Source organism: Macaca nemestrina, chromosome 15, assembly GCF_043159975.1.
Source record: "Macaca nemestrina isolate mMacNem1 chromosome 15, mMacNem.hap1, whole genome shotgun sequence".
NCBI classification, from domain to species: domain Eukaryota; kingdom Metazoa; phylum Chordata; class Mammalia; order Primates; family Cercopithecidae; genus Macaca; species Macaca nemestrina.
The window spans coordinates 47,425,189-47,449,721 of record NC_092139.1 but is presented as its reverse complement, the minus strand read 5'-3'; the positions used below and the strand labels follow the sequence as shown (position 1 = coordinate 47,449,721).

Genomic DNA, 24,533 nt, shown 5'->3' with positions numbered 1-24,533 from the left:
CAAATATTTTAGGGAAATATTTTCTTTGCTTTTAGGCTCAATCTGCAAAGACACTCAGCAGTATCCTTATGGAAACAGAAACAATATGAAACTGAAAAGGTTACTATAGATGTGATATCAGGTTTTCCTAATTATATGAAAAGTCTATTAGTAAATAGCTTAGAGTGCTTCTTGCTTCAAAATGTAATAATTTTAGATGTGAAAACTATCCATTTCTGATGAAAATTCTGGACAACATTAACATTGAATAAATATTTATTGTGATTTTTTCCCCTGTGGCATAAGGTTGTTTATTTTTCCTAGTTCTCCAAATGACACAGTTGCAGAACCTCTTTCAGCTGGTCTTGCCTGAAAATAATAAAGATTAAAGACATCAGAAATAGATAATACACAGTCCCAATTAAAGCCATTAATGCTGTCTTATATTACCCCTTCCCCCCAGTTAGTAAACAATAATCTGAACATGAACCCACTAAGAAAAGTGATCCACCTTAATAATGTTACCTGTGACTCATGATATTTCCATCCTATCATGTAATAGATCTGATACGTGGCAGGTACTGAACCATCCTCATTTCTGTACATTTCTAAAAAGACAATAATGGTTAAAGTCTGAAAAAATGCAAGTAGGAAAAAATTTCTCCTCAATAAAGGTCATGTTCTTCAAAAAGAAATGGGTATAGGATATTCGTAAGATTCTGAGAACAACTTACATGAAAAATTATTAATACTGAGGGTAAGGAAATCGTAAAGGCTGTCTGGAAAAAGCCACAGGATCTGTGTTTTGAGAGGAAGGACATGAAGTCTGAGGGAGCCTTAATGGGAATGGAAAATACATTGGCAATGTGAAAGGAATCAACATGATACAGCACAAGTGCCATGGTGAGGCAGGTGAAAGAGTGGTCATCCCTTACCTCTGTACACGGCTGCAGCTGCCAGCATTGTGTCTCGATGCAGCAGGGCTTTTCTATTCCAAGAACAGTTACTCTCACCCATACCTAAAAATACACTACAGGTAGTTTGAGATAATACAGCAAATGCCCTGAACAGCTCAACACCACAGACTTAATCCCATCTCATCTACCTGTCCTCATTCTCTAAGGGTCATGTAAACCTAAATCTCATTTCACTTTCAGATTATAGCTAGGCTTCTTAGTGACTCCAAAGCGAAACTACTTGAAACTTTTTGAATATTAAGACAGGCAAGTGACATTTCAGGAGGCAGCCCCACAATGCTTCACTTGCCAGCAATGGTGTAAAGTAAGCCCGCTGGGCAAAACCCAGGTGACTGCCACCCCAGGTGAGTTGTCAGTAGTTGGTGAGAACTTTACCAAGCATGTCATATCTCATGCTCCTTTCAGCCGCTCTTTGGAGGAAGACAGGTCAGTGCCACAATGCCTCACTCCTAAGCCATAATGTAAGTATGATTGTGAAACTTGGAAGATGGCTTTGAAACTCATTAGATAGTTACCAAAGCTACTATGTGTTCTCAGATTTACAGTATTTTACTAATTTTTACTAATCTCACATTAGGAAATAATTATGTGCATTCTTTTAGAGGCACTTCTCTTAATGTTTTAAAATTTTTAGACTTCTTTCCTTCAAGTTGATGGTGAAAAACTAGGTTAAGCATTATTCTATTGTTCATTTAAGATTAATGTTGTATATTTGATTTTTCTTTATACAAATACTTAAATTTACTCTGAGCACATTTTAAGCCATTCTACAAAATTAAAAGAATTTCAGAAATAAAAATCCTTCAAGTGTTCTCTATATTAAACTTTACTACATGATCAAATGTTATCTTAGTTTTGTTTTTCTACTTTCACTAATCATGAAATGAATAAACTTACCAATATCAGTATTCTTTCAGTTTAAAAATAGTAATCTACCACATTTTCAATAGTCTTATTAAAAACAATCAACAAATTAGCTGCACCTAAACCTTTTTCTTCTCTTCAATCTCAAACGATTTCTACTATTTCCTAAAATAATGAATCCCTGCTACTAAAATCCTCTAAGTGCAATAGCCCCAATTCATGAAGAACGACAGACACAAACTAGTAGGTTAATTATCATAAAAAAAAAAGGTGGACCATATTCTTGGTGTCATGAAGCAGCTGGATGAGCTCGTGACAATCATCTGTGGTCTTCAAAGCCATCAGACTAGATGCTCCTTAAAGGCTTCTAGTGCTCGAATTTTAACCATATCAAGTGACCAGAGGTAAACTGGGTCTCACATTGGAAGAGTCTGTTGCTCAGGTATGGTGCTTTCATTTTTGCTCAACTTCTTGCTGCTATGGCTTAATTATGCATTAGTTACGGACAATACCAGTAGAAAAGATAAACATGTGATGCACTATAAATTCGAAAATGCCTTCTAAACAATCAGTATTAGGATATACTAATTAAGATTAGTAGTTATAACACTCTCTGAAGGTCTGACCTACATCAGCCATACAGAAATTCAAGAGCACTACTGCAGAGCACAGGGTGTAACTGTGCAGCACTCCAACCTTCCCTCACGAGCCACTCACACTGCCACACTGAACCTCCCTTCTTGCAGAAGCAGTGTGAGGTGGTGGAAAGAGTGGACTTTGGGATCACACTCCCAGTTTTAACTCTTACATAACCGGGGGCAAAGTCATTCAACCTCTATCGAATTCCAGTTTTGCCATCTATAAAAGAATAACACCTCCTAATGCATCATGGGGGACCTCTACTGAAGACCACCCAGGGAAAAACTGAAACTTTGGGACTTCCAACTCACCCTGGGCTTTGAGATAACAGAAAAATCTGGCTAGCAGGTTAACTGTTTAAGACTCTCACAGTGTTTTTAAGGTGAAGTTCAACTGCTTATTAAAAATAAACCTAATTTATTATGGTTTACTAAAAACAATACTGAGTATTGTTTAAAAAAATAACTGAACTTACCTTAAGACCACTGTGAAAGCCTTGAAAATTTCTCATGCATTCATCAGCTGATATGCAGCTTGTTTTGTAAAATTAGGTCAACATTCTGGACTTTTCTTCTGTGAATTAATAATAGCAGCTTCAATGAGACACACCACAACCATTAAGAAAAAATGTATACCATAAATGTAAAATACCAGAAACAAATTTGGAAGTAACATGATCTTCCAGTCAGCAGAAGAGCACACCTGAAAGTCTCCCATGGTCTCCCTGCCTCCATCACCCCCTGACTATGCTTCTTCCCATCTCTTCTGCCTCTGACTTTTTCCATGGGAGAATGGCTAAGATTTCAGCATACAAATCAGGCTGCTCAACTAGGTTTAAATCATGGCTCTACCACTCACTAATTATTATCATCTGGAACAAGTTACTTAACTTCTGTCTGTGCCTGGGTTTCCTTATACATTTAACAAAAAAACAAACAGATTAACCATGTTAGCTCTAGTCTTTCCTTCCTCATAAACTATGCCTCATAAACAATGCTGGAAGGTGAGCTTTCTAACACACACAAATCTGTCTCATTTTCTCTACTCTATGCAAAATTCTTCCAAGACATTACAATGCTAATCTGAAAAAAAATGTAGAAACCTCTGATCCTGTATCATTTCCCATCATCTCCCCGTTCTACATACTCAAGGAATACTGGATTATGGTACCATTCCTTAATCAGGAGAGTGAAGGATGTGCATATCCCATTCTACCTCCATGTGGATGCAATGTTAGCTCTCTTAAACCTCAACCCACCTTTCATTCTCCAGGAAAACTCATTTTTGCTTAGGTGCTGCCTCTTTTGCAAAAGCATTCCTGACTCCCTAAGCAGATTTAGGGCCTTTTCCTCCTGTGTTTCTCCTTGTACTTTATTATAAATGATTTCATTTTCAGTTGAATGTATGAGTCTGTCTCTATCTTTGTGTGTTTCTTCTTCCCTACTACAATATAAGCTCCCTGAGATCAGGAACTATGTATTTCCACTGTTGGCTCAGCGGTTGGCACATGGGTAGATGCTCAATAAACGGTAAGCGAAGATATATAAAACCAACCTGTTAATGATTGTATCCATTTTATTAAATATCATTTTATAAGTTTAAATAATTCCTCTTAATATTCCTATGGATAAGATGTATCAAAAACTAAGAAATCTGATTTCTGTAACAGATGTTACAGTTAAAAAAAAAGAGAAGCACTAGGAAAGCATCTGAAAGTATTAGGCCATAGTTCCTGAAAATATATGGTCTATTTAAAACCTTTAGGAGACTCACACCTGTAGTCCCAGCACTTTGGGAGGCCAAAATGGGTGGATCACCTGAGGTCAGGTGTTTGAGACCAGCCTGGCCAACATGGTGAAACCCAGTCTCTACTAAAAATACAAAAATTAGCCAGGCATGGTGGCACATGCCTGTAATACCAGCTACTTGGGAGGCTGAAGCAGGAGAATTACTTGAACCCAGGAGGCAGAGGTTGCAGTGAGCCAAGATCGTGCCGCTGTACTCTAGCCTAGGTGACAGAGTGAGACTCCATCTGAAAAACAAATGAAACCTTTAGGAAAAGAGGGGGTTATCAATTTGGAAGGAGCACAAGGCGACCTTCTGAGAGACTGAAAATGTTCAATATTTTGGTCAGGATGGTGGTTAAAACACAAGCAGCTGTACCTTTAAGATTAATACATTTCGCTGAATATACATGTTAATCTGAATTTAAAGAACCACATACATATCAAATATGCAGTATAGGACTCTGAATTCAAATTGTAACTACAGATTCAGTGTGACCATGGACAAGATACTGAACTTCTTGATGCCTCAATTTTCTCACAGGTAAAATTAGGGTATTAGAAAAACCTCAGAGAATTGCACTGAGCACAGAGTTAAGTGCTGTATATATGTTGAAATCAGTGGGAAGTAACCTTTTCCAACGGATAGGTCTAATTTCTAGTATTTTTCTCTTTTCTTTCTTGAAATGAACACAGATTCTATAGCAGAACAAAAATAAATGCTGTATTTGAATAATATTTTTATCATTAGAGCCCAAGTGATAAATCATCAGCCCACCATCATCTCTCAAGCCTTTGGATAAAGTGGCTCCTTGATTACATCAGGTAAGTCCTTGGGGTAGTGCTGGGGAAGGGGTGTGTGTGGCTTATTACTGATCCTCTGTCATCTTGGCCACGCATGCTATTGGCTGCCAATCTCTCTATTAATGAATGAAAACTGATGACAATGGTAAGATTTCAGTTACACATCTTTCTGTTTGCAGAGTGACAGAAGCTCCACACTCAGAGGAGGCTGCATGATAGGTAAAATGAACCTTGTTACGGAAGGGCAACCACAAGAAGGAACAGGGTCAGTTCAGACAGTGCCAGGGCAGAGTCAAAAAGCATGAGTTTGGCAGCTAATTCTGCCACTTGACAGGCAACTGTTCTCTTTGGCCCTAATTCTTCTCACTCGTAACTTAAGGAAGCAAGTACAACAAAGCTCACAAAAGACTATAAATCTGTAAGTAAAGACTAGATACTTATTTGTATAATCCTCTTTCTTTAAATCATCTTACAATTTTTCAGGATCCAGATAAAGTCTCCCCTAGGTAAGTATAGTTCTGGATTCACAGAATATACCTTTAACCTCTCTAGCTTCCCCCATTCATCGAAACTATTTTTGATGTTAGTCTGTATATATAAAATAACCACCTCACAAATTCCCACAAAGGAGGCAAGTTGAAGCTCTCTTTTGAGGAAACTGCTTCTCTAGCATCCCTTTCAAGTAATTGAGTTTATTTTTGCATATCTAACCTCTTTCAGAGTTTGGTCTGTGTCCTTCTTACTCCTTGAAGCCTCTTCCAGGCCATTACTTCTCTACCCCATTAAACACATTCATCCTGCTGAGGCCCCACACCATAAGGCTGTAATCTTCTCTTGACTCCTGCTTGCTGTCTGACATCAGGTTAGTCACTCACCTCATTCATTGAAAGGTTTGGCACTTGGCTCAGTTTTCCTCTACACTCCCAGTACTGCCACCATCCTGGGTGACTTCATGTTAATAATCAACAAGTTAAGATTTTAAAATCTCATCTCTAATCAACCACTCCATTACGCCACCTCTGCCTTGATACCTGAGACATGTCCCAAACCAAGTTATCACTTGTAACTGCTTTACTTCCAAAATCATCAAACATCTCATTTTCTGACCATATCCTCCTGTCCCTCCAGTGTGTTCAGGAGCTCCAACCATGACCATTCCCTGACCGCCTTGGAATCACCTGTGCACAGTTCTTCTTCTTCCTCCCAATTTATCAGCTCACTCTTTTTTGTTCCCACTTCCCTTTTCTTCCAGCTAAGATTCTTTAACCTATTATTTCAATTATATTCCTAGAATTATCTTTTACTTTTGTCTCTTTGTCATTTTTAACTAGCAAACCCCCAACCCAAACTAATTCAACTACCTGATTTTTGTGCCTCGTCCTGAGCTACCACCTACTGTTGATGGTCAGTTCACCTTCTCATTCCCTATAATGACTATTTCAAATGGTTCCGTTCACTTCTCAAAACTCTCTTTCATTCTTAGCATATATTACTTCCTGTTTGACCAAAAAAAAAAAAAAAAAGAAAGAAAGATCCACAAGATGGGAACTTCTTGCTTTCAAACATAAACACCTACACGTCCTTTGGTGCTATCTGTTCTCCCTTCCTGCTATAACTCTGCCTCTCCCCTTAGCAAGGTCAACCCCTCCAGTGGCCTTTGTATTGCACCCTTCCCACCTTCTCAGACACCTGTCATCATCAATTATCTTTTCCCTCTCTTCTAGAGTCACCTCTTCTACGAAAGCACTTAGATTCTTCTAGTCAGCAGTTAAATTCAAGTTTTAGAAAAAAAAAAAAAAAAACAAAACTCATCCCAACTCCTATTCCTCTCCTCTCTTCTGACACCTGTAACCTTTCCATCCTTCACCTCTTCTTCACCACTAGACTTCTTGAAAGAACAGCACACATTTGCTGTCTCCAGTTCCTCATTTTCCACTTATTCCTCAACCTACTCCCCTTCTACTCTCCTCGCTCCAACAAAAGAGCTCTCACCAGGGACACCAATAACCTTCGTTTCTAAATCTAGTGAACTTCCTTTTCAGTTCATAGTTTGCTTTTAATGCTACTAAGTGCTCCCTTTGTTTTGAAACACTCTTTCTTTCCTTTGGTTCAGGCAATTCTACACTTTTCTGGTGTTTTCCCGGAACACCTTGCTGGCTACTCCTTCTCAAGTCTCCTTGTAGGCTCAGACGTAGTCTACCCACCTGCTACAGGCTCAGTATCAAGCCACTTTCTCTGCTCACTCCATGTTCTTATCCTAGGCAAATGCTTTGAATGTCACCTATTCACAACTGACTCCCAACTTTTTAACCAAGCCAGTAGCTTCCTCTGAGCTACCTACCCACATACTCAACTGCCTACTTGACATAACCTCTTAGGTATTTCAAAAGCACTTCGAACCCAATGTATCCAAATGTAAACTCAAGGGCTGTACCTGCCCATACCTGCTATTCTATTGTTTCCTCTATCAGTAAAGAATACCATCTTTCTCTGTGAGCTAAAACTCACCAATTATGCTTCAAATGTCTTTCTCCTTCATCTGCCCACATCCAATCCACCAGCAGGAACTGCAAAATTTACCTACTAAACATCTCTGGGATGCATCTGCTTCTCTTCATCTCCATTGCCACCACCTTAGTACAAACCACCATCATCACACAAGCTTTACTGATACTAATCTCACTACTAGTTTATCTACCAATCTACTCCTTTCAAAATCCAAGTCTGATACTGTTATCTCTCTAAGATGCCTCAAGGGGCGTTTTAAGATAAGGGCAAACAATTTTAACAAGGCCTATAAAGTACTTCTGCATTTGATCTGTGACTCCTGTAGACTCACCAAGGTCATCACTTAACTCTCTCCTTCTTACTCCCTGTACACCAGCCAAAATGCCCTTCTTTCAGTTCTTGCTATGTTCATTTTCACAGGAGGGCCTTTGCATATGCTGTTCTCCTTGCCTCGGACTCACTTGCTTACTCTGTCTACCCAGTTAATTCATCTCCATTTTTTTTTAGAGCACAGTCAATTGCTACTTCCTCAGATAGGACTTCTTTGTCTCCCAGATTGGGACATTTCCCCCCGACAAAACCCTACTTCTAAACCAACCCAACTACCTTCCTTCTTGAGCCTGTATCTCAGCTGCCAACTGTGGCTGAAGGAAGTCACCAATGTGTTCTATCATCCTCAAGTGCACTTCAAAAAAAAGTCCTGCCATCTTTTGACAAACAGCCGTGGCACTATATGCCTCTACTTCATAGCACTGACCACAATTCTAATTTAACACTTATCTTTTTGACAGCTGCCTGGTGCCTGCCTCCTCCATTTTATATCAGAAGTTCCATGAAGACAGTCTGCTTTCTCCTCAACAATGGATCCCTAGTGCATTGTCCAGTGCCTGCCAAAGGGCTGGCTCTCAAAATGTCTCTCTCAAATGGAGTCTAAAAATTCTTTTTTTTGGCCTACCTTTCCCCATGGAGTCTAAACATTCTTTCAAGTGCCTTACCTTGTAAATCTTCCATCAATTCAAACATTCCAGGATAGTTAACTTGAATTTCATCAGTGTCCTATTTAAAAAGAAAAAGAAATATTCATTTGACATTCATGATACAAAATTCCAGGTTTAAAAAGAGGCCACAGAGATTACCCAGACCAATCTCCCATGCTAAGTAAAAAATCTTTACAATATTCTTCATAGATGTCATCTGGCTTATGCTTGATTTATGAAGGTCTCTAATTGCTGATTAAATATCCTCCATTGTGAGAGAAATCATTCTAACACTCCATCATTGGTTCTAGTTCTCTCCTTGGGAACCACACAGAATAAAAGTATTCTGTACCCTACAAACCATCACCCTCTTCTCCAAGTCTTTGAAAACCTTCAGGACACAAAAATCTGTAGCCTCTCGAGTAGCTGGGACTACAGATCTGTAGATCCTTACATGTTCTGACTACATGTCCCTGGACAGTGTCAACATCAATCTTTCTTAAAATGGGGCATCTAGAATCAAAATATTTCATTCTACATCTAGTAATGCAGCCAACAGGCTTGTTTAGGAAATGAGCACATTGCTGATACATGTGGAGTTTGTTTCTCAAATGAACAATTGGGTAATGACTTCCTCTTCTTTTTGAAGCCTGATACAGGACTTTACTGTTCGTACAGTGGCAGAGACCACTGATGCTCTCCAAATACCCAGGTGCTCCGTGACACTTCCTAATCTCAAACACATATTTCTTTTGGCCAAAGAAAGGAGAGGCAAGACAGTTAAGAGCTAGAGCCTTTTCCAGGCCATCTCTTTTGCTGTGGCCTTATAGAACACAGGGCCAGATGGCACAGCTACAAGACAGAGATGGGCTGCCCCACCGGCACGCAGTTGTGATGTGATAAAATTTTACTGTGTTAGGCACTAAAAGTAGGAGTTCGTTCTTATTGGAAAGTAGCCTAAAATAAATCTTTTTTTTTTTTTTTTTTTTTTTAAGACAGATTCTTGCTGTGTTGCCCAGGCTGGAGTGCAGTGGCACGATCTCCGCTCACTGTAGCCTCTGCCTCCTGGGCCCACGCGACTCTTGTGCCTCAGCCTCCCCAGTAGCTGGGATTACAGACACACCCCATCACATCTGGCTAATTTTTGTATTTTTTTTTGGACGGAGTCTCGCTCTGCCGCCCAGGCTGGAATGCAGTGGTGCAATCTCCACTCACTGCAAGCTCCGCCTCCTGGGTTCACGCCATTCTCCTGCCGCAGCCTCCCAAGTAGCTGGGACTACAGGCGCCCGCCACCATACCTGGCTAATAATTTTTTTGTATTTTTAGCAGAGATGGGCTTTCACTGTCTTAGCCAGGCTGGTCTCGATCTCCTAAGCGCGTGATCCACCCGCCTTGGCCTCCCGAAGTGCTGGGACTCCAAGCCTGGGCTACGGCACCTGGCCGGAAACTAGCCTAAAATAAATCATTAATAGAGGACTGGTTAAACAAATTCAAGAACATGTATTCTATAAAATACTGTACAGTTCTCAAAAAATAAGGTAGACACATGTCTGTAGGAAAAAATCTCCGAGATATGTTATTGACCGGAAAAAAAAAAAAAAGCAAAAGAGGGCATGTAGTATTATATAAGTGGATTTAAATGATGTAAGTGTACTCTATGGGTCTATGAAAAAAAAATTGATCTGAAAGGATGTCTAAGACACAGCTAACAAATCTTTGGGGAAAGGGACCAGGGTTTGAGAAGTCAGGAGGAGGGCCAGGCACGATGGCTTATGACTGTAATCCCAGCACTTTGGGAGGCTGAAGTAGGAAGATGACAAGGTCAGGAGATCAAGACCATCCCGGCTAACATGGTGAAACCCCATTTCTACTAAAAATACAAAAAATTAGCCAGGCGTGGTGGCATGCACCTGTAGTTCCAGCTACTCGTGAGGCTGAGGCAGGAGAATCACTTGAACCCGGGAGGCAGAGGTTGCAGTGAGCCAAGATCACACCACTGCACTCCAGTCTGGATGAAAGAGTGAGACTGTCTCCAAAAAAAAAAAAAAAAATTAGCTGGGTGTGATGGCACACACCTCTGGTCCCAGCTGTTTGGGAGGCAGAGGCATGAGAATCCCTTGAACCTGGGAGGTGGAGGCTACAGTAAGCAGAGACCTCACTACTGCACTCTAGCCTGGGCAACACAGGGAGAAGTGAGGAGAAGACGACTTCATTTCACTTTACACCTTATTGTGTATCATTCTCTCCATATATTCATTTTTATTCTTCTTTTAAAAAAACATATACACATATCAGGTTGTGTATGCTTTTTAATGAGACCTCTGGGTAGTGAGACCATGAACATTCATCATCCATATACTTTTCTATATTAACAAGCTATTTTTAAGAGGAGATCCTAAGATTAAAAACAAAATTCCTTCCAGGCTGTTATGTGGCCATTAAGCAATATCCTTTGAAAAGAATTCTTCAATGAAACCAACTAAAAGCACTATCTCCACCTCAATCAAAAGAATGCCACAACAGCTTTGTTGAAGGCCTTATTTAAATTAAAGGCGACCATATCTGCACCATTCTTTTTTTCTTTTTGAGACGGAGTCTCACTTTGTTGCCCAGTGCCCAGGCTGGAGTGTAGTGGTGCGATCTTGGCTCACCGCAACCTCCGCCTCCCAGGTTCAAGCGATTCTCCTGCCTCAGTCTCCCAAGTAGCTGGGACTACAGGGACGTGCCACCACGCAAGGCTAATTTTTTTGTATTTTTAGTAGAGACGGGGTTTCACTGTGTTAGCCAAGATGGTCTCAAATCTCCTGACCTCCTGATCTGCCTGCCTCGGCCTCCCAAAGTGTTAGGATTACAGGCGTGAGCCATGGTGCCAGGCCTTGCACCATTCTCTTAAAGTATTACCCTGGTAGTTCAATTCTAAAAAGGAAATCAGCTTTACTTAGAATGCCGATTCTCTGAAAATAATTCATTAAGATGAAAACACAATATTAAGATGTAAATACAACTATGATACTAATTTGACTCGATTTCACTTTAAAAATAAAAATCCATTGTAGCATGAAAGTAATATATCTAATATATGCAACATAAACCTGTATAGCTGATTATACAAAAGCTTTTTTGGATGGGAATTTTTAGAAAATGAATTAGAACACATATTATTATTATTTTTTTTTGGAGACAGAATCTTGCTCTGTCACCCAGGCTAGAGTACAGTGATGAGATCATGGCTCACTGCAGCCTCAATATCCCAGGCTCAATCCTTCCACCTCAGCCTTCCAAGTAGCTGGGACTAGACAGGCCCAGCTAATTTATAAATTTTTTTTTGTAGAGATGGGGTCTCCCTATGTTGCCCAGGCTGGTCTTGAAATCCTAGGCTGAAGTGATTCTCCCACCTAGGCCTCCCAAAGTGCTGGGATTACAGGAGCGAACAACGGTGCCTGGCCAGGACACAATATTAATACAGCACTTCAGAAACAAAACCATATACATGCCTCAAAGGATAAATGTAATGATTCAAGAACACATTCTTATAACTTTCTTATTAAATCAGCAACTCTCTAATTGTATAAAGAAGATTGTACACCAATATTTTTATATTAAAGTATGAGTCATTAGGCTCATTTTTAGAGAATATGGATAGTATTTTGAATTAGATTTCCCAATTAATAGAAATGTAGGCTTTTAAACATTTTAATATCAGGTTAAACATTTTTAGTAGGAATCTTTCTAAAACTCATTCTTATAACCATAGAAAACCAAGTGTAGTTCACATAATTTAACTTTCTTCTGGTGATCAGCAGAAATCCCATTTTTTCCTAATGGGCAATAATTTTTGAGTCCTGTAATATTGCTGACTAACCTGTATGACCTCATATAAATTTTTTAACATCACCTCATAACAATGTGCACCACACCCCTCCACACCATCCCAGCCCTACACCCCTCTATACTTTTTAGAGGCTTTACATTCCCAGAGATTCTTTTTTCATCTCAATAACAGGTTGGAGACACAGCAATACAGAAGACGATTCTCAAGAGGACAGACTGTAAAGGAAATTTTTCCCATATTATAAGTAAAATAAATGTTATCGAAAAGGTTTTAAATCACTGGTTCCTAATCTATTTTTAGTTATATGAGGTCTCTCAAGATCTGATGAAAACAATGGGTACTTTCCTCCATTTATGAACACCACCACCACAAATTTTGTGTACAACATCCCAGTGTTATTGAACCGTCTAAAGTTTACCAACAGCCCTGCTATAAACCCAAAAACACCAGGCAGGGATTTCTGTTTTGTTCACTGCTGTATTTGAAGTACCTAGGATAGTGCCTGACACATAGAAGGTACTCAGTAAATGTTTGCTGCAAGACTGAATACATAAATGAATTTGTATAGAAGGATATTCACTGCAGCACTGCTACTACTGGCAAAAAACTCAGAACAAACCTAAAGGTCATTCACAGGGAAATAGTTAAGTAAAACTGTGGTACATTCATACTAGGAAATAATATGTGGAAATTAAGAAGTGCAAATATATCCACACCAATTTAGAAAACTCTTATAATAACAATATATTAAAAATACATATACTGTTAAGAATTTAAAGTTTCAGAAATGTATGAATACATATGAGTCTATATATAGCAAAGTAGTTCTTGTTTAAAAACAAAAAAAAGTCTGGAAGGTTACACACTAAACTGATAATAGTAGCTACATCTAGGACAGCAGTTCTCCAGGTGTGGTTTGGAGAGTCCCGGGGTCCCTAGGACTTTTTTTGGGGTCCACGAAGTCAAAATTATTTTCATAATAATACTTAGATATTTGGCTTTTTACCTCTTATTCTACAATGGGTTATTGTAGAGGCGACATGACATGACACGTGGTATATCAAGAGACTTGAATGCGGAAGCAGACGTGAGAATCTAGCTCTCTTACTAAGGTACACATTAACTGGCAAAAATGTGAAGCAATGCCATTCTTCTCTTTCAATTATTTTTGTTTTAGAAAAGGCCGGGCACAGTGGCTCACGCCTCTAATCCCAGCACTTTGGGATTTGAGGTGGGCGGATCACTTGAGGTCAGGAGTTCAAGACCAGACTGGCCAACATGGTGAAACCCCATCTCTACTAAAAATACAAAAATTAACGGGGCGTGGTGGCACGTGCCTGTAATCCCAGCTGCTCGGGAAGCTGAGGCAGTGCAATCACTTGAACCTGGGAGGCAGAGGTTGTGGTGAGCCGAGATCCCGCCACTGCACTCCAGCCTGGGTGGCAGAGTGAAACTGTCTCCAAAAAAAAAAGAAAAGAAAGAAAATATAGTTATTTTTTATTAAAAAGGGTCATTTATGTTAACAAGTAATAGGTATATTATTGTTGGCTTTAAATGAATACTAAAACAAATTCAGTTTTAATGTCTAATATATTTAATACTGACAGATGTTAACTCACTATACAAAAGCCCTTTAAGTTTCTTAGTAATTTTTCAGTGTGTAGTGGGGTCCTGAGACCAAAATTTTGAGAACTCTCTCAAGAGAGAGCTGAGCACTTTTAGGATTAAGGGGGAATGATAAGACTTTCACTTTATCTGTATAGCTTAATAGTTACAACCAAAATATATTTGTTACTTATACAATTACAAATATAAATACAATGATCCTTCAACGTACAATTGCCTGTATTAACAGTGTTTATTTTCATTACAAAGTAGAGCACTCATATGAAGCAGTTTTCCGATTTCTAGCCACGCAACCTCTCAGAATGCAGTTTCTATGGACTCAGGCAGCTTAAAAGTTAACAAAAGGTCAATCCTAGACACAGGTGTGAAGCCTTTGGGGTTCTCTTCGGTTCCCAGCCTAGTCCTCCAGCCTGTTAATTCTTCCCGTCCCTGGAGGCTCCTTTCCAACATCAGGGGCCCTACTTGTCCATGCCCCTTGCTTTCTATCGAAACAAGCAAGGATATGACACAATCTATTTTTGGTTGGTTGATTTCATGAATATACCCACACAAAATCATGCCAAACAGCTATTTTAGTGTTTGAGCTTATCATCTCTAATTATGTAGCGAGATGCTTTCTTCATCAATAAGTTCCTATTTCCACTAATCAGGTTTAGGGATGTTTCTAGGCCTGAGGGGTTTGGAAATTCATAGTAAGTCCATTGGACTGATCGCTGAAGAGTAATGATATCCTTTAGAAAGACTGTTAGTGAACAAAAAACCCTTAAAAAAAATCAATGAATACAGGAGCTGATTTTTTGAAAAGATCAACAAAATTGATAAACTGCTAGCGAGACTAATAAAGAAGAAAAGAGAGAAGAATCAAATAGATGCAATAAAAAATGACAAAAGGGATATCACCACCGACCCCACAGAAATACAAATGACCATCAGAGAATACTATAAACACTTCTACGCAAATAAACTAGAAAATCTAGAAGAAATGGATAAATTCCTGGACACATACTCTCTCCCAAGACTAAACCAGGAAGAAGTTGAATCCCTGAACAGACCAATAACAGACTCTGAAATTGAGGCAATAATTAATAGCCCACCAATCAAAAAAGTCGAGGACCAGATGGGTTCACAGCTGAATTCTACCACATGTACAAGGAGGAGCTGGTACCATTCCTTCTGAAACTATTCCAATCATAGAAAAAGAAGGAATCCTCCCTAACTCATTTTATGAGGCCAACATCATCCTGATACCAAAGCTGGCAGAGACACAACAAAAAAAGAGAATTTTAGACCAACATCCCTGATGAACATCAATGCAAAAATCCTCAATAAAATACTGGCAAACCGAATCCAGCAGCACATCAAAAAGCTTATCCACCATGATCAAGTGGGCTTCATCCCTGGGATGCAAGGCTGGTTCAACACACACAAATCAATAAACGTAATCCGGCATATAAACAGAACCAAAGACAAAAACCACACGAGTATCTCAACAGATGCAGAAGGGCCTTTGACAAAATTCAACAGCCCTTCATGCTAAAAACTCTCAATAAATTTGGTATTGATGGAACGTATCTCAAAATAATAAGAGCTATTTATGACAAACCCACAGCCAATATCATACTGAATGGGTAAAAACTGGAAACATTCCCTTTGAAAACTGGCACAAGACAGGGATGCCCTCTCTCACCACTCCTATTCAACATAGTGTTGGAAGTTCTGGCTAGGACAATCAGGCAGGTGAAAGAAATAAAGGGTATTCAATGAGGAAAAGAGGAAGTCAAACTGTCCCTGTTTGCAGATGACATGATTGTACATTTAGAAAATCTCATTGTCTCAGCCCCAAATCTCCTTAAGCTGATAATCAACTTCAGCAAAGTCTCAGGATACAAAATCAATGTGCAAAAATCACAAGTATTCTTATATACCAGTAACAGACAGAGAGTCAAATCATAAATTAACTCCCATTCACAATTGCTTCAAATAGAATAAAATACCTAGGAATCCAACTTACAAGGGATGTGAAGGACCTCTTCAAGGAGAACTACAAACCACTGCTCAATGAAATAAAAGAGGACACAAACAAATGGAAGAACATTTCATGCTCATAGATAGGAAGAATCAATATCGTGAAAATGGCCATACTGCCCAAGGTAATTTATAGATTCAATGCCATCTCCATCAAGCTACCAATGACTTGCTTCAGATAACTGGAAAAAACTACTTTAAAATTCATACTGAACCAAAAAAGAGCTCGCATTGCTAAGACAATCCTAAGCCAAAAGAACAAAGCTGGAGGCATCACACTACCTGACTTCAAACTCTACTACAAGGCTACAGTAACCAAAACAGCATAGTACTGGTACCAAAACAGAGATATAGACCAATGGAACAGAACCCTCAGAAATAAAACCACACATCTACAATCATCTGATCTTTGACAAACCTGACAAAAACAAGAATGGGGAAAGGATTCCCTATTTAATAAATGGTGCTGGGAAAACTGGTTAGCCATATGTAGAAAGTTGAAACTGGATCCCTTCCTTACTCCTTATACAAAAATTAATTCAAGATGGATTAGAGACTTAAATGTTAGACCCAAAACCATAAAAACCCTAGAAGAAAATCTAGGCAATATCATTCAGGACATAGGCATGGGCAAGGACTTCATGACTAAAACACCAAAAGCAATGGCAACAAAAGCCAAAATTAACAAATGGGATCTAATTAAACTAAAGAGTTTCTGCACAGCAAAAGAAACTACCATCAGAGTGAACAGGCAACCTACAGAATGGGAGAAAATTTCTGTTATCTACTCATCTGACAAAGGGCTAATATCCAGAACCTACAAAGAACTCAAACAAATTTACAAGAGAAAAACCCCATCAAAAAGTGGGCGAAGGATATGAACAGACACTCCTCAAAAGAAGACATTTATGCAGCCAACAGACACATGAAAAAAAATGTTCATCATCACTCACCATCAGAGAAATGCAAATCAAAACCACAATTAGATACCATCTCACACCAGTTAGAATGGAGATCATTAAAAGGTCAGGAAACAACAGGTGCTGGAGAGGATGTGGAGAAATAGGAACACTTTTACACTGTTGGTGGGACTGTAAACTAGTTCAACCATTGTGGAAGATAGTGTGGCGATTCGTCAAGGATCTACTAGAAATACTATTTGACCCAGCCATGCTATTACGGGGTATATACCCAAACGATTATAAATCATGCTGCTATAAAGACACATGCACACGTATGTTTATTGCGGCACTATTCACAATAGCAAAGACTTGGAACCAACCCAAATGTCCATCAATGACAGACTGGATTAAGAAAATGTGGCACATATACACCGTGGAATACCATGCAGCCATAAAAAAGGATGAGTTCATGTCCTTTGTAGGGACATGGATGCAGCTGGAAACCATCATTCTCAGCAAACTATTGCAAGAACAGAAAACCAAACACCGTATGTTCTCACTCATAGGTGGGAATTGAACAATGAGAACACTTGGACACAGGAAGGGGAACATCACACACTGGGGCCTGTCATGCGGTGGTGGGGAAGGATAGCATTAGGAGATATAACTAATGTAAATGATGAGTTACTGGGTATAGCACACCAACATGGCACATGTATACATATGCAACACATATACATATGTAACAAACCTGCACGTTGTGCACATGTACCCTAGAACTTACAGTATAATAATTAAAAAAAAAAAAAAAAAAAGACTGTTAGTGGAGGGAGGAGGAAGAGGGCAAACATTCTCTCCAGATGGCTGTCTCTTGGAAGCCTAGTTCTAGAAAATGCTAGGAGTAGAGTGATGGGGAAAGAGGAAGGCAGGAGCTAATGTAAGCTGGTCCTGGTACTTCACACCCTTTATCTCTTTAAATACTAATAGCCACCTGAGGTGAGTAGCATTTGCTTTTTTTTTTTTTTTTTTTTTTTTTTTTTTTTTTTTTTCAGACAGGAATTTTACTCTTGTTGCCCAGGCTGGAGTGCAATGGCGCAATATCAGCTCACTGCAACCTCTGCCTCTCAGGTTCAAGCAATTCTCCTGCCTCAGCCTCCCGAGTAGCTAGGATTACAGGCATGCGACACCATGACCAGCTAATTTTTTGTATTTTTAGTAGAGATGGAGTCTCACTACATAGGCTAAGTTGGTTTCAAACTCCTCATCTCAGGAGATCCACTTGCCTTGGCCTCCCAAAGTGCTGGGATTACAGGTGTGAGCCACTGCACCCAGCCACACATTTGCATTTTAAAAAGAAATAAATGCTCAAAAAAGTAAGTTACTCAAATGTCCCTATCTAGCAAAGAAATAGTGTAAGGATCCAAGTTACTCCTGTTGGACACCAAAGTCCCACTGTCCTACTCCATCACTTTACCATGCTGACTTTATGGTTATTACTCACTGACTGCCTGTGGGTCTTCTTTCGATATTTCTCTAGCCCTAATGGAGTACAGCACCCTGTCCTACCTTCTCTAGCCTTGATCTCACCGTAGGCCTTGAGAACACACATTCTCTCATTTCTGCTTCATATGGCACTGTTTGGGGGTAGCTGGTGGTGGTAATACTACAGGTTCCCCTACTTATGCCCTTTTCTTCCTATCATCTGGAATACTCTAAGCCCCTTTTTACACCTAATTCTGGATTTGAAGATTCTGACGGAGTTGTATGTTTAGAAATTTGTCTTGTTATCTGTGATACATTTTTTGAGCTACTTTTTAAGGTAACAGACAGTAAAAAATTATACATTCCTACCTCGTGTCAATTAAGATGTGTTATACAAACTAAGCATTGTCAATCAGGGCTTTTCCCTTAAAAAAAGAAAAAAAAGGGGGAAAGAAAGAGTGCCATAAAACCATGAACACATACAGTTTTCTATCTTTAAAATGAAAATAAGTTACTTCTGAACTGTGTAAGTAATGGGTTAATCAAACTTGATAGTTACCACAGTCAGAGTATTAAAGCCAGCTCTCCCAAGCAGATGTCCCAGGTCATTGACAGCAGTGAAAGGAGAAATGTGTGGAGAAAATCCTCCTTCCCTTTCTGTTTCCGCTAACTGTAAGGAACACCGAAGTTCATAGAGTGTGTCGCCTCCAAACATTGCACCGATAAACACTCCATCTGGTTTTAAAATATAATGAATCTGTAATAAATACAAGACAACAAAATGATTCAAATTTTTACATATATAAATGTTAAAAAATATATAGTGTCTAAATCAACATTTTATGACAACCATTCCTATTATGCCAAATTAATAATCACATAATTTAACAAATAACATTCTAATGCAACCAACTGTCAGAAAATCATGATGCATAATATACTTGGAAAGACAACTATACATTCACTAATATTAATGCCTATAAAAATATGTTGTACGTTTTCAAGTTTTCTAATAGGTACAACTTAGTTTTATAATCAGAAAAATGCTGAAAGAGAAAAAAATCTTTAATTGGGGTAGGCTGCAAAAATCACAAACCTCCCTGTAGCTATGGCCTCTGAACTGTCATTTTCTAACAACTTTCATCAAGATAGGGAGTCTATTTTCCCTCCCCTTGAATCTTGGCTGGACTTGTGACTTGCTTTGGCCAAAAGAATGCAGTGGAAGTGACAGTGTGCCAGTTCCAAGTCTAGGTCTCAAATGTGTTGCATGTTTCCACCTGCTCTCTTGGAGCCCAGCCCAGCCATAATGTGTGAACAAGCCTGAGCTAGCCTAGCGGAGGAGGAGGATGTGGAGCTGAGATCAGCCAGCTGTGCACACCGAGGCCCTCCAAACCAGCTAGCTCCCAGACAATCTGGCAGCTGATCACAGACACATGGACGAGCTAAGCCAGACCCAGATTTCCTAACCAAATCCAGCCCCAACTGCCAACCCACAAAATCGTGGGCTACACAGTTGTTGTTTTAAGCCATCAAGTTGGGGTGCCTTATTATGCAGAATAAGCTACAGAGAACTCATTATGATTCACAGCATTAACCTAGAAACGTATTAGTTTTCTTTAAAGAGAAGTAATTAATTTATTTTCCAGCTTTAAAACAAAACCAAGTTCTAATTGGTAGCTTAAGGAAAATAATGGCCAGAGTGAATTCCAGTACCACAGATTTTGCTCACTCTCAGACTACAAGCTGTAACTAGTTTGAATGACTATTCTCAGCAATGAGGACCCTTACAGGAAAAGGTAGATTCTGAAGTAAACCAGAATCCAAATCACAGTAGGCTCTTCTAATAAAAGCACTGTCTTAAATGTATATTTAATATATCATGAAGCTATTAAAAGCAGTATTAATAATTTGTAAAGGCTATGGTTCCTTCCCTTCTTCACCTTTAGTGTTGCTTCCTCTTCTTGTCATCAAACTCTACTAAACCAAACACCTAAGACTTAGTCCTCAGAAGTCTGTAGCCCCCACTCTCCGTCAAACGGCTTATCAACTTCCATGATTTCACAATGACCACTTTCCAATCTCTAACTTCAGCTTGGCCATCTTCTTAAAGTCTAAAATCATCTTCAACTGCCTATTCCCTGGACATTTGTCTCTCAGCATACTTATCGGCCCTGCTCCCTCCAACCACCACAAGGAAAACACCTATTTATCAAATCAATTCCCCTGTCCAACTGCCATATTTCTATTGCCATCTTCTATTCCCTTTATCTGACCATCAACATTCTTTCTCCTACTTTTACTAATCCAGACTCAAAACCTGAAAGTGAGCTTTGCCTCCCCCGTTTGATCTTCAGATCTAATCAGCCACTAAACTTGATTCTTTCTTTGTAGAGTCCTAAATACTCTTCCTTTTAACTCCTACCATTACCACCTGATTTAGTTTATCTCCTCCTTGGACCACTGAAATAGTCTCCCTTCAATTTAACCAACTGCTCCAGGCATCAGTTTTTCGTTTGTTTGTTTGTTTTTGAGACAGAGTCTCACTCTGTCGCCTAAGCTGGAGTGCAATGGTGTGATCTTAGCTCACTGCAACCTCTGCCTCCCGGGTTCAAGAGAATCTCCTGCCTCAGCCTCCCAAGTAGCTAGGATTACAAGCACCTGCCACCACGCCTGGCTAATTTTTGTATTTTTAGTACAGGTGGAGTTTCACCATGTTGGCCAGTCTGGTCTCGAATTCCTAACCTCAGGTGATCCACCAGCCTCGGCCTCCCAAAGTGCTGGGATTACAGGCATGAGCCACCGCATCCGGCACAGGCATCACTTTCTAATCAGCAAAACAAATATATCTTGCAGAGCTATTTAACACAAATATAAAACAGAGCACAGCAAATGGAAACTGGAAAATTATACGCATTCAGATATGGCCATTATTATTTTGCCCACCAGCTTTGTCATGATGTCATTTTCCTCTTCAAAGTGCTCCAGTGGCTCTGAATTGCATAAACTCCAAATTCCTCAACCTGACACTCAAGTCCTCCTAAATACTGTCCCAATATATCACATTTCATTTCCCAGAACCATACTAGTCCCCCAAACAGGTTTCCTTTTGGTTCCTTAATGCTGATGAGGCTCTTGTGCCTCTCCACCTATCCTGCGATTCTCCCTTCTTAGAATGCCTTCCCAATCCAAATTTCACCCACTCTCTAAGGCCCTGCTCAAGTACTTTCCTCTTGAAGCTTTTCTAGGCCACGTCAAGCCACAGTGATCTTGTTCTCTCCTTTGAACACATACTTTTTACCTGCCTCTCACCTGTCTATTGATACGTGTGAATTAATAAAAATTTACCTAGTACTCTCTGAGTATAAGGCATTGGGAAAATACAAATATAAATAAGTAGGTTCCTACTCACAAAAAGTTTATAGGCAATTAAACTATAAGAAACAAGAAGGAATCCACACAGAGAATGTCTTATGATATCAATATTATTTTGCACAGTTTCTAGCCTGTTCATATTTAAAACTTATCTCTACAATTAGATTTCTTAAATTCTCAGGGAAAGGAGAGTTGCCCAATGTACTACTAATACACCAAATGGCACCAGGTGATTTCACTGATTCCTTTCCCAACTGTCAGACCTACAAGTAAATAGTTTGTGAAAATGGAAACATCTGTAGGTTTCCAACAATAAAGAAAATAACACAAGATAGTTGAATGAACGTAAGTTTTCTTACCTGCTCAAGTGCTCTAGGAAGGTCATTCACCCAGTGCAAACTAAAATATGAGAATACAGATTTGTTTTAGCTTAATTGGCACAATTAATAAAATTATCACCAGGTTAATGATAACCCATAAAAAGGTGTTAATTTTGAAGTTTAAAACTGCATATCAAAATCCACTGATTGTTTTCATACAAGTTTTAAAATTACAAATATTCCTAGGGGAAACCTTCTTTGTGTCACACCAGAAAATTCCCCATGTCAATATATCACTTTGCTTAACTGAAAGAATCTGATATGATTATTTTCTAATTATTCATCACTGAATTATGTAAAAATCATTCCTACTATGGCATTTTATCTAAACAGTGCTATTCTGAGACCTTATTTGCAAAAACTAGTAAAAATGCTCAAAGAAGCTCATCAGTTAAATCAATTAAGCTACAGAAATATAATATTCTTCTAAGTCAGACTTTCTCAGAAAATAAAATTATCTGCAGACCTAAATTTTTTCAAGGCAAATAGTATAACTCATCAAAAGTTTGATTCTGTGAGTTTTCCAATAATATACCATTTTTTTTAAAATCAATTTTTAAGACTTTATTTTTAATTATTTTTTGGAGCGTTTTAGGTTTACAGCAAAATTAAGAGGAAAACCCAGAGATTTTTTTTACATACTTCTATTCCCACACATGCACAGCCTCCCCTATTATCAACATCTCCAGAGTGTGCATTTGTTACAACTGATGAACCTATACTGACATGTGATTATCCCCCCAAGTCCGTAGTTTCCATTAAGGTTCACTCTTGGTGTTGTATATTCTAAGGGTTTGGACAAATGTATAATGTCATATATCCAACATTATCAAGTATCATAGAGTAGCTTTACTGCCCTAAAAATCCTCTGTGCTCCACCTATTCATCCTTCCCCAACACAACCCCTGGCAATCACCAATTTTTTTCACTGTCTCCAGAGTTTGCTTATTCCATATTGTCATAGTTGGAATTATACACCATGTAGCCTTTCCAGGCTAGCTTCTGTCATTCAGTAATACGCATTTAAGTTTCCTCCACATATTTTAACGGCCTGACAGTTTCTTTTTAGTGCTGAATAATATTCTGTTGTTTGGATATAACAAAGTTTATCCATTTATCTACTGAAGAACATCTTGGCTGCTTCCAAGTTTTGGCAATTATGAATAAAGCTACTATAAACATTTGTGTGCAGGTTTTTGCAGGGATATAAGTTTTTATCTCTTTTGGGTAAACACCAAGGAGCATGCAATCGCTGGATTGTATGGTAAGAATATGTTTAGTTTTGTAGGAAACAACCAAACTGTCTTGTGCCTGTACCATTTTACATTCCCACCAATAATGAACTCTACATCCTTGCTGGCATTTAGTGTTGTCAGAGTCCTGGATTTGGGCCATTCTAGTAGGTGTGTGGTACATACATCTTTTAAGGTGATAAAAACAAACAAAACCAGAGCTATAAACACTGAAACTTAATCTCTTGCATTTTCTTTTCTTTTTTTTTTTTTTGAGACGGAGTCTTGCTGCTGCCCAGGCTGAAGTGCAGTGGCACAATCTTGGCTCACTGCAACCTCCACCTCCCAGGTTCAAGCAACTCTCATGCCTCAGCCTCTTGAGAAGCTGGAATTACAGGCATGCAACCATGATGCCCAGCTAATTTTTGTATTTTAGTAAAGACGGGGTTTTACCATGTTACCCAGGTTGGTCTTGAACCCCTGGCCTCAAGTGATCCGCCTGCCTCGGCCTCCCAAAGTGCTGGGATTACAGGCGTGAGCCACCATGCCCGGCCCTTGAATTTTCTTTTGACTCTACTCTCACCTACAGTGTAGTCATGTGTGACAGCAAAAGTCATATTCTCAGTCTCCTCAAAGTACGGTCACACTTTCCTGGTAGAACCGCCTCCCCTATGCTGAGTTTCAGAACAGAATTGAATGCCCATTTCAAACCATACTGTGTTAAGCTCATATTTATCTTTCCTAAAGCTTTTTGACTTTAAAAACTAAGGGGCTCATATTACATACTCTGTCATACTTATGGGAAAACAGAAAGCAACAGAATTAGTCACCTGCAAATAGCAAGCAGATGAGCTAACGCAAAAACTCAGGTTCTGACTCCCTGCCCAGGGTTCTTTATAGACCAAGGTTCTGCATATTTTTCATTTCATAACAGAATGTGAGTTTTCTAACTTTGTTCAGCACATCTAAAAAACCAGGGAAGGAATTACACACTCACTAAAGAAAACATCAAGGGTGACCGGCTTTCCCAGAACGTAAGACTTTCAGGCCAAAAGTGGCAAAGTCCTGGGCAGACCTTGATGATTGGTCACCCTAAAAACAGTTATCAAAAGAGTTGAACTGGACATGGAGAGCCTGTTGAACTTTTGAA

At 39.2% G+C, this 24,533-nt stretch overlaps 1 protein-coding gene across 9 annotated transcripts in view; it reads right to left on the bottom strand.

The window, feature by feature from the left end:
- Positions 1-237: 237 nt before the first annotated feature.
- LOC105481497 (NADH:ubiquinone oxidoreductase complex assembly factor 5) overlaps positions 238-24,533 on the bottom strand; it is a 35,615-nt gene continuing 11,319 nt past the window's right edge. The window contains exons 6-11 of one of the 9 annotated variants that reach the window (XM_011741113.3): positions 22,131-22,170; positions 18,959-19,156; positions 8,551-8,611; positions 915-998; positions 505-587; positions 238-348 (exon numbers count right to left, since the gene is read on the bottom strand). In XM_011741113.3, the coding sequence (XP_011739415.2) occupies positions 256-348; positions 505-587; positions 915-998; positions 8,551-8,611; positions 18,959-19,156; positions 22,131-22,170 (559 nt within the window). In that variant the 3' untranslated portion in view covers positions 238-255. The other 8 variants (XM_024792821.2, XR_986970.3, XR_003017999.2 and 5 more) reach the window with 8 other exon arrangements.